General features: G+C 43.0%; 1 protein-coding gene across 1 annotated transcript; it reads right to left on the bottom strand.

Annotated features, from left to right (window-relative positions):
• Positions 1–779: 779 nt before the first annotated feature.
• On the bottom strand, positions 780–7535 carry mrps31 (mitochondrial ribosomal protein S31). The gene is made up of 6 exons (XM_084178077.1): positions 7360–7535; positions 3623–4645; positions 3319–3471; positions 2900–3049; positions 2072–2286; positions 780–1841 (listed from the first exon to the last, which is right to left on the bottom strand). Exons 1-6 carry the CDS (start codon positions 7476–7478, stop codon positions 1606–1608), a joined length of 1896 nt encoding a protein of 631 aa, XP_084034203.1. The 5' UTR covers positions 7479–7535; the 3' UTR covers positions 780–1605.
• Positions 7536–11154: the final 3619 nt, after the last annotated feature.

The raw sequence follows: 11154 nt of genomic DNA, 5'->3' as shown, positions 1-11154 counted from the left end.
CCAAAAAGCCAGTCTGACCACTCCTTCAAAAGGGATGCTGTCAAAAAGTGATTAAACTCTAATGGATTTACCCAATTTGAAGTTGGTTTACATTCTGAATTGAAATGGAATTATCCCCAACCCTGGTAAATAACAATATTCCTGAAGACTAGTGATGCAAAAAAAATGTTTGCAGTCTTTTAGAAATCAAATAGACATCTTACAAATGATTCGCCCTCCTAAGGTATTATAATATTATGTAGTTTCACTCTTAACAAGTGTGGTATGAATAACATTGGGGGATGACTTTACATTAGGGCGCAAAGCAACTCCCTTTCATTGAATCATGTGCCAAGTGCTATCATTCTTCCAATCCTGTCACACAATGGAACTGCTAAGTGTTTTTAGAACAAGACTGTAATTAGTAGGTATTTGCTTTCTTTTGTTTTTTCACCCTCCTAACCCCCCTTTCCTGTCCAAACTTTTTACGGGTCAACATAATGTCGCAATGAGTGAGTAAAGGTATATAACTAAAAACTATTTGGCATCGGGGAACTTAGATGTCCTGTGTAAATTTAGGATGCGTCTCAAATGGCACCCTATTTCCTATATAGTGCACTATTTTCTACCATAGCCCATAGAGGCCCTGGTCAAACGTAGTGAAAAGTATGCCATTTGGGACACATTAACACTGATTTCACTGCTGACCTGGGACCTGTGGAAAAACATCATCCATCATGATCCCAGGATAGGAAACTAACGCTGTGAAATTGTTTATAGGAACATTTCACACAACAATTGTAAGGAGAATGTTTTTATTCTCTTAACCTTAAGGCCTTTCTATTACATACATTCAACAAAACATTCTCTCTCTCTATCCTGTTTGGCTTACAGTGAGGTTACTAAGGCCAAAACATAGACCCCTTTTTATGTATACAGTAAAGATGCAGACAGGGCAGAATACTTTTTTATTGACTGGGCAATAATGTTTTCTGAGAATTTCACAGGAACACAAACACTTAAGAGTCCCACCTGTCTTTAAGAAATCCTAGCATTAAACAAGACTTTGAAAAACAGTGTTTATTTCAATAACATCTCAATAACGATAGCTATTTTGAAGCTAAATCTTGCAGAGTGCCGAGTTCAATGTGTCAATTAAATGTATGTAATAGTTACTCTTTAAATTGCACGCAAAGTACACAGCACGAGGACAGATCCATCTCAAGCACACAACGTGTTTGCTATACACTTTTCCTTGATCAGACACCAACAGCGGAATTGTCAAGGTAGAGAAACGGGCACGGTGTGTATAGTTAACAGAGTCTCTGAACAACCAAAACAATACATGTTGTATCCGATTAAGGGCGATAACAGGTTCTCTGTTAACCATCTACATTGGTTCTCTCATGGGAAAATACCATCCAATCTCTGAGTGACAGTTTGAGATTTCAGGAGCAGGGTGTGCCTTTCTGTCATTATTGTTTTAGTAAACGGATCACCCCTAGCCCTGAGACAAGGCTGTGTCACGCCATAGGAGTCTACAACCCTTAAATCCCACGTTAGCATTTGTGTGATCATAAATTACTTACAAAGATAAGCGTTTCTCTTCAATTTTACCATCACAGTTCAGTTGAGGTAAACCTCAGCCTCCTTGAGGACCTCCTCTTTCTGCTGAAAGTAGTCCCTGAACCAGGCTATGTGTTCTCTCTTCTGCTGTACTGTGTAGTAGGGGTTCTTAGCCAGGCCCGAGACCACCAGCTCCATGAAGTGTCTGACAGGTCCCTGGCGCGGGAAGCCTTCATCCAGGTGTTTCTCCAGGAACACGTGCTCATGGAAGGGCACCAGGGCCTCCTCCTCAAGACCTGAGTCACAGGTGGGAGAAAAGGGGTTTGGGGTCAGAGAAGAAAACCAAACACTTGTCGAATCATGCCCCAACTGTCTTTTTTCTCAGTCTCTCCTTCAATCAAATCGATCCCATTTATAAAGCCTTTCTTTATATCAACAGTATTCTGTGCTTTACAGTAACCTGGCCTAGACTCCAAAGAGCGAGCAAAAGTACAGTGGCGAGGAAAAACTCCCATCAGGAACTCACCAGCCTCGTTGTTGATTGGATACTGCCACAGCCTGCCCTCTTTGGTCCACTGGATCATCTCCTCAAAGCCATTACGAGGCATTTGATTGGTTGACAGGGCCACTTGATTGGCTAACTCCATGTCCCATAGGGTCGGAGCAGCTATGTCTGTGTCTGCTTCCGGTTCAGTGCTCGGGGTGAAGATGTTCAGCCTTTTCCCCGAAAATAGACTTCTCCTGACAACCACAGGTTCAAAGAAAAAGGTCAAGTTCAATCAAACACTAGTAAATACATGACATATCATTTTATTCATTTAGCAGACGCTCTTATCCAGAGCGACACAGTTAGTGAGTGCATACATTTTCATACTGGCCCCCCATGGGAAACGAACCCACAACCCTGGCGTTGCAAGCGCCATGCTCTACCAACTGAGCTACAGGGGACCTCCCACACTAAAAGACTTCCTGGATGTGCCGGAATATTATTGGAATAGTTTGACTGATTTTTATTTATTTTGGGTTATTGTACAATTTTAAAAAATGCAGAAGCCATAGGATAACACATGAAAGCATTACACAAGGCTCTGATGAAGGCGATTACGCCGAAACGTAAGCCTGCTTATTTGTCTCGTCAATAAATAATCATCTCTATGCAGCAACAGAGTGCTCCTTCTTTATTTTCCTGGATAGTTACCCGTTGTACTGTCCTGGGGTAAGGAAGGTTTTTGGATTAGACAACAGTTATTTCTAATGTGAACTAGTTGAACGTGAGACATTTACTTATGAATGAAGACGGGACATTTTTACTTCAGCACTGTAGTCCTAGCTATGTCTAGGGCATTATCCTGACCTCCTCCGTAATCCACCATCCAGCTCTGCAGTGATGCCTCGGTCATGGGTGTAGCCCCGCCCATCTTCATCAAAGCGGATCTGATTGGCTGGCCGTGCGTTCTGCCTGCCATTGGGCCTCTTCCCCACCTTCATGTCAGCAATGATAAACCTGAAACAATGATATCTTTAATTAGATTGCATATCTGCTTGTTTCACGGCTATTAGATTACACTATGGACCTCTACAGCCGGGGAATAAAACTCATAAATTACATTTACATTTGAGTCCTTTAGTAAACTTATCTAGAGCAACCTGCAATGCAGTGCATTCAACTGAAGCAAGTAAAACAACTACAATCACTGCAAGTTAAAACCTTCTTCAAAAATAGCTGCCAGGTGAAAAATCAGTGCTAGTAAGAGTAAATGAGAAGACACTTACCCAATGTTGTTGACGTCCCCGTTCTTCTGTGCCTCTCCGACAGCCTCATGTTGCCTCAGCTTCTTCAGCAGCTCTGACTCAGCCTGGCTCTGGTTAGGTAGAGTAGATGCAGCAGCCGAGACAGCAGCAACCAGCTCAAGGCTCAGTGTCTCACTGCGCACACATGCGGACACACACAAAAGGGTGAATTTGGTGGAAGGTGGAAGTGCGAGACTCGATATATGGCCACAATAGAAGCAGTTGAATCTCAGCAGAAGATAGGAAACACCAAAATGACGAGTAGACACGGCACCAGTCTCCTCACCTTGGGGCATGTGCATCAGCCATGCCAGTGGCCTCCTGGAACATACTGGTGGTGCTCTCCATAGCTTCTGGCTTGGGCCTGGCAGCAGGCTCAGAGACCCTCTGCACCTTCAAGGCCTTAAACTTCCTCTTGTTGGTCACCTCTACCTTCATGGCCCCCAGGAGGTCCAGCAGATTCTCCTTCCCACTCTTCACAGGCTGAATTTCCTCCTTAGGCGGGACTTCGGTCTGTTGTTCCTCTTTATTGACCTCTAACGTCTGCTCCTCTATTACCTTGTCTCCCTCTTTCTTTCCTTCTACAACCTCTGTTTTAACGTGGACCTCTACAATTGTTTCACCCTCTTTTACTACCTCCATTGTTACTTCTAGCTTTTGCTCTTCTGTTTTACTGGCTATCATGATTTCTTCCATTTCCTCACTCTCCTTTACTCCCTCCATCTTTACTTCTGGAATGGGCACAGGTTCTGTTTTAGTCTGGATTTCTTCCATTTTCTCGCTATCCTTGGCTGCCTCCATATTAACTGGAATTTCCTCAATTATTTTGCTCTCCTTTACAGCCTCCATCTTTGCCTCTAGAATTGGCTCAACCTCTTCTGTTTTAATCTGGATTATTTCTTCAATTTTCTCACTCTCCTTAGCTGCCTCCATCTTTGATTGTAGTTTTTGCTCAACCTCTTCTGTTTTCATGTGGATTTCATTAATTTTGACGCTCTCTGTTACACCATCCATCTTTGCCTCTAGCCTTGGCTCAACCTCTTCTGTTTGTATAAGAATTTCTTCAATTTTCTCGCTCTCCTTTACTGCTTCCATCTTCACCCCTACTCTCTGCTCACGCTGTTCTGCCACCATTTTTACACAATCTTGTAGCTCTATGACCTTCTCTCCAACCATCTTTATTGCTTCCTTCTGCTCACCATCCTTCACTGTACTATTTTCTTCCTTGGGAGGGAGTGGCCCCTCTTTTTTTCCACAGTAGGTGGCAGAGCTTGTGCCAAACGCATTGAAGACCCCTCCATTCGTCGCTCTGGGTGAGGGAGAGCGAGAGTAAGCACAAGAAACATTAAAGCAAAATATTATAATACCTTGCAAGACACAGTGGCCCTCAAAGACATTGTGCTGCACTAGTACTGAAAAATTATGTACTTATGATAGTTTGCTACATGGCTGCAAAGTGAGAATAGATTAGATCTTTATTGTAGATAAAGATGAGATGTTGGTCCAGGGCCAGCCCGCTCATTAGGGGCAGATTGACGAGGGCGGCATTTTCAGAGCTAAACTGACCAAGTCCTCCAACAACATCACATAAAACCTCACATAATTCTGCCCAAAAACAATGGCAATTTCTCTCAACCAGTGGCATATGGGCTTTTTAGGTGAGCGCTGATACCGCCCTATGGTAAGCAGTGCCCACTTTGTCAAAAGCAGGGACGCAAAATATTTATCTTGTCCAGTCCCAGCACGTCTCTCCAGGGTGCTGTTGGCGAGACGCATCGCTGCGGCGCTCCACCAACATTCCGTCAAAACATTTTACATAAATCCTGTAGCAGATATAGCATATGGTAGAAAGAGTATATGGCCTTTTCTGTAGCCTACAGGCTGGCGGCAGGTAGCTTAGTGGTTAAGAGCATTGTGCCAGTAACCGAAAGGTCGCTGGTTCTAATCCCCGAACCGACTAGGTGAAAAATCTGTCGATGTGCCCTTGAGCAAGGCACTTAACCCTAATTGCTCCTGTAAGTCGCTCTGGATAAGAGCGTCTGCTAAATGACTAAAATGTAAATGTAAATGTGAGATAAAATGTATGACAATGTAATGAGACAGAAACTTTTTACATCATGGCACCCAATCAAATAAAAAATACACTGACATGTTAAATAACAACATATCCTAAAAACAGTCCAGGTCAAAGTAAAATATACAATATGGAATGGACAATCAGGCTACTCACAACTGATGTCCAGGAGTTTCATCCCATGTGCTAAATTGTCAAGATCAGTGGTTTCAAGTTTGTATCAGTCAATTTTTTACGTGCTGTGTAAACACATTGCAAATAGGCTCAGGATAACTCCTCCTGATAAAGTTGGATAGCTGATTTTCAGAGCTTAAATAGCCACATTGATTAGTCACAGGAATCAGGACGAATAGAGCCAATGCAAAGGCCTGTTTTACAATCGGTGGGCCTACCACATGAATGGGCATTCATAAAATTCCATTGTTGGCTGACATGGTAGGCCAGGGATGGGCAACTCCAGGCCTCTGGGGCCTGATTGGTGTCGCACTTTTGCCCCAGCTAACACATCTGACTCCAATAATCACCTGATCTTCTGTTCAGAATGCAATTAGTTTCATCAGCTGTGTTGACTAAGGATGGGGAAAAAGTGTGACACCACTCTGTCCCCCGAGGACTGGAGTTGCCCATCCCTGGCCTACAGTGTTGCCTGAAATTTAATTAGTTCATCCCTGCTGTAGGCTATAACTCAGTAAGCACGGACTGACGCTAATGCCGTTTGGACATACTTTTTTGGTCCTGTCCGGACTTCTTTTTTTGGTGCAGTCCAGACCGGCCTTGATTTCCACGACCACGGACATTGGTTTTTGGTTCAGACGTCTATGTTTGGTTCAGATTTTGTCCAGTCTGGACCAGCCTTGATTTGGCCCAAACATAGATGTCTATGAATTACGTATTTTCACCTTTAATTCAGAACCTAAATTGAACCTAACTTCAACATCTGGAAAATACGTATTTTAGACATAATTCTGCTTACTGGAACTATTCTTGTAGGGGTGGCAATATTTGTCTGGCATAGGGCAGCAGAACTGCCAGGACCGGCCCTGTGTTGGTCATTGCCATAGTATGTATAGTTTGTAATAGTGATGTTACCTTTGATACCAGAGCTCATCCATCATTAAGCAGCTAACTTCGAAGCATGTATCACTTTATCAGAAATGTCAATGACTTCAGAAGCTTTGTTTGATCACGTGCTTTTCAAAATGTATGTTACAAAACGCGAGATTGCACTTTCTTCACCATGGTTCAGGTGCTTTTTTCGATTCCAAGCTGCTTTCAAACACCGACCTCTACTGGACACCATACTTCCAGCTCGGGTTTTGTACATCAAGTTCCACCTGAACGGTAGCTTAACATGTATTGTAGGGAACATTCAGGGACGTGAGGGTATGAGGTCGAATCCCGTTTAAGACACACCATTTTGATAATTATTTTGTGAAACCACTTTCTGCACTGTTGTTCAAATAATTTGTTTTATTTAGTATAGTATAAGCTTGTCTTAAGCATCCTAAATAACGCCATAGATTCCGTTTTTGAATAATAGTCAACTTGAAGGCAAAAGGGATTCATGATGTAAAATGCAAACCTGGTATTCCAACGGATTAGTTAGGTTAACAAAGCCAACGATTTATCGTTGCGCCACGGAGTTCTGATGAAAACAGTGGAGAAAAAAAACCTTCTCATAATCACACCCTGCTATTTGTTGACCACCAGATGTCACTAATGTCCATTGTGAACAGATAATGACGCTCCGAGTAATGAACAGTTTTTCGGCACAATTTGGTGAAAGCGCCGAAGCCTTCAGAAAGCCTCGGTTTCCCATCACTAGGTTGTAGCCTAATTAGCTATACGGCTCTCTAAGGTTGGTTAGCTAGCTAGCTAACGTTAGCTACTGTAGCTTGATTGTGAAGTTGTCATCAGACAACCTTGTAGAGACTGATATAAGAACTTACCTGTAAATGGGGAGTAACACTATGTCACATTTCGACGACCTTAAACATGCCTCACGGATGTACACATGTAATGCACGATTTCTAGCCTGATAGACTGACAACAGTAGTCTTCTATACATGATTGCTCTTCACAAACGCCTACAATGTCGTCCATACACGTTTCCTCCTTGTGCGACGATCAAACTGTCCGTAGTGAAACAATGGTTCCGCTCGACACTGCACGTGAGAGCGGTTTCATGTGATAGAGATGAAAATATCCGTTAGAATTTTAGAAGAGAGGGGATCTAATAGGCTACGTTGAAGCAAGGTAAGACGTGTCTTATAATATGTATTAAAAAGTTCCGGTTTCAAAAAATTAAGTATATGTTTTCAAAATGCATACTGCCTCCAGCTCATTACAAAGTGGTGTGTGACGTTTGATGCCTCGTTCAAAACAACTGGGAACTCGGAACTCTCTGACGTCCGACTTCAGTGAGTTCAAGACAACTGGGAACTGGGGGGGAAAAACTAGCTCCGTTTTGAACGGTCATCCAACTCGGAATTACAACTCGGGAACTCGACCCTCTTTCTAGAGCTGCGACTTTCCGACCTGAAGATCACTGAAGTCATGATTTGACCTGTATATTTTCGAGTTCCCAGTTGTCTTGAAAGCACCACAAGAAGCAGCAGCTCTTGCTGTCTGACAGACAGAATTTCCACTCTAAGGCTCTGTATCTGAATGCTGTAGGCCTATGCGTGTGATACATAACGAATATACTGTACACATGCGCCAATTTAATTCCACTAAATTACGCAATTTAACCTATAGACCGATAAGCATGACCAGTCAAATGTATTTCCATCGACTGGTATTTCCATCAATGAATAGGCTAAAAAACATTATTTTGCATGGTAGTCATCCTCAATAGCCTCCTTTTGGTGAGGAAACACAAGTGTATCCTACCTTAAAAGTTTTGATATCTGCCACACCCCATGTCGGAGGAGAAAAGCATGCACACATTTACCTATCATTTTATCTAAGCTTAAGAATGGCGCTGTTAAGATCAGAGATTTCTCTCCTGAGTATGCACCTTCGTTCGAGGTGTACATACCTACGTATCCTGATTACAAACCAAGTAATATTACTTATATATCTTCATGCTCTCTTGAGAACCTTGATGATCTTGAAATGGAGTCAGACGGCAGTGGTGAGCGCTCTGAGGTTGAGCCAGTCCAGGATGGAGTGGGTCTACCTGCAGCGACAGGTGTAATGGAGACTTCCAATGTTTGCCCTGAAAATTCTACCAGAGATGATTTTGGACCAGTAGGAGTGAGATTTTTGGAAAGAGTGGATCCCTGCATTTTGGCCAACCCATACATTGTGTCGGGCTGGGTAAAGGACAAACTGGGAATGGTTACATCTGTGAACGTTTTGAGAAGTGGAATTGTTTAGATTTTTTGTGTATCCTCCCCCCAGAGGAATTGGGCGCCCCTCGAATCACGCAGCTCGGGGCTCAACCTGTGGTGTGCTTTGCTTTCCGGAGCAGGGCGCCACTAAAAGTGGTGATCAGTGGGGTAGCGTTGAGTGTAGAGGTGGATCAAATTAAAAAGAATATTCCTAGTGTTTGTAACACCCACCTTTTCAAATCAAATCAAATGTATTGGTCACATACACATGGTTAGCAGATGTTATTGCGAGTGTAGCGAAATGCTTGTGCGATTGTGAGACAATGGCGAGACAAAATACCCTGTCTGTCTTGTTGAGCTTTGACACAGAGATTCTTCCTGATAAGGTCAGGTTAGGTTATAATTGCTATTCTGTGAGGGCCTATGTTCCGAACCCGCTTCAGTGCTTTAGGTGCCAAGGATTCGGACATGATGCAGCAGTGTGTAGAAGGGAGATCCCACCATGTGAGAAATGTGCAGGAGGGCATAGTCAGAGGGAGTGTACAGTTGGGATAGAGAAAGCACTGTGTCAACTGTGGGGGTGCCCATGCAGCTGGGTATCCGAAGTGCCCTGTGTGAGAGAGACAGGGTGAGATTGCCAGAGTTCGAGAGGGGCAGAAAGTTTCCTATACTGAGGCAATGAAAAGAGTAGAGGATAGCCCAAGGGTGAGTGAGTCGACTGGGAGCCGCCAAGTGAGTAGGCCTGAAGAGAGGTTGGATTTATTGCATTCATGGTAATCAACTGCATGGCACTGATGGAGCAGAAATCACAGAAGATAGATGTGGTAGTTGCAGCAGCAGAGACAAATGTGGCTGTGAGAGATTTTAGTGCAGAAGATCTACAGGAAGTTTTGAGAGAAGGGGTTCTGTCTTCCCAGGCCGACAGCCTGTTGTAGGATTGTTTAGGGTCAAGTAGTAAGTAGTGGGATGGGGTGGTGGGTTTTTGGGGATAGTGTATAGGTGAAGGGCTAGATGGTGGTGCAATTTAAGTTTTTCCCATTCCCCTTTTCCCTTTATATTTTGGTTTTGTCACAATGTGGAATGCACATTCCGAACTGAGAAAGGCAGTAATACACCAAAAAGCATAGAGTCTGCCGGAAATTCACAAGAAGAAGAAGAAGAAGTAATTCCATTGGGTAATAAATGGAGGAACATATAACGGCCCACCCAGCAGACTGTAGACCAATCAAGTTGACGTTGTCATGCCGCATCACGCAATCCCTTCTCAAGGTCAGGGTATGAGTCGAGAAACCTGCCTATTTTCCAGTGGCATGTATTCATGGCTGCCAAGGGAAGCCAAGCTTCCCCAAAAAAGTGACCAGGAATAAGTGTCAAGGGAAGCCAGTTTGGATTTGGCTTCATTCCTATCACATCGAGAACATAGAAACAACTTGAATTGTTGCATCTCGTTGTGTTGTTGTCCTCCGGTGGCTAGCTAGCTAGCTAAAATTGGCCCTTTCCTAAATTAGCCATGGATGGAGATAAGGATTTGGACTTGTGGTTTTACTTGATTCTTAGTACTGGCCAATGATTATAACGGCGATTCTGATCCAACCATAAATTCATACACTGCCCCTGGCCTGAGAGGATTAAAGTTCAATATGTACTTAGATGTAGAAGGCTAATGTTAACTAGCTAACGTTGCCCATTAAAGGAAGTTAGGCTAGCGAGCAAGCATTTTAGCCAGGGAGCCTAGAACAACAAAAAATAAAAGTGTGTACTGTATGACAGAGTCATAGTCTGTTTCATCAACATGAAAGAGAAGAGGATGGCATTGGTGTTTCTCTACAAGTAGGGTGAGTCAACATGTTTTTTCTACTTGCATGCACACACAGAAATCGGAACCATGGACAGCCACATCATATTTAGTTTACATTGTTTGGACTAAATTGTTTTATGGTATCTTTTGTTGTCATTGTATTAGGGTGGTGAAATGGTGCTGGAATAGTGGAGGCAGCTTCTGTTTTCTTTGTGACTTGGGGTAACTCCATGGTTCTAAGTCAATAGTTGTTTAGTAGTCAGAAAATGTCGGAACAATTAACTTGCTTGACCATGCTGTAGGTCATGTAACTGTTTGTTACATGCAATATGCTTTGTAGACTTTACTTGACAGAGGTTGCTCTCCGGTTTTGTGATTAAACAAAGTTGTGGTTGAATTTATTCTGCCACCGTGTCTTCTTATTATATCGGCCTTAGGACTATATATCACGGTCGCAAGGCATATGAACTAAAAGGTCATAGAGCAAACAACTCAATTATCACAACACATAGGTTGTAATATGGCTTTTTTTTCTGGTTTGTCTTCCCCAGCGATTTTACCCACGCACAATTAATAATTAATCATTATTTATGATACAAGGCGATTTGTAG

The sequence above is a fragment of the Coregonus lavaretus genome (genome assembly GCF_964263955.1).
Source record: "Coregonus lavaretus genome assembly, chromosome: 15".
Lineage (NCBI taxonomy): Eukaryota > Metazoa > Chordata > Actinopteri > Salmoniformes > Salmonidae > Coregonus > Coregonus lavaretus.
Note: the sequence above shows the minus strand (reverse complement) of the source record. Positions and strands in the feature narration are given on the sequence as shown.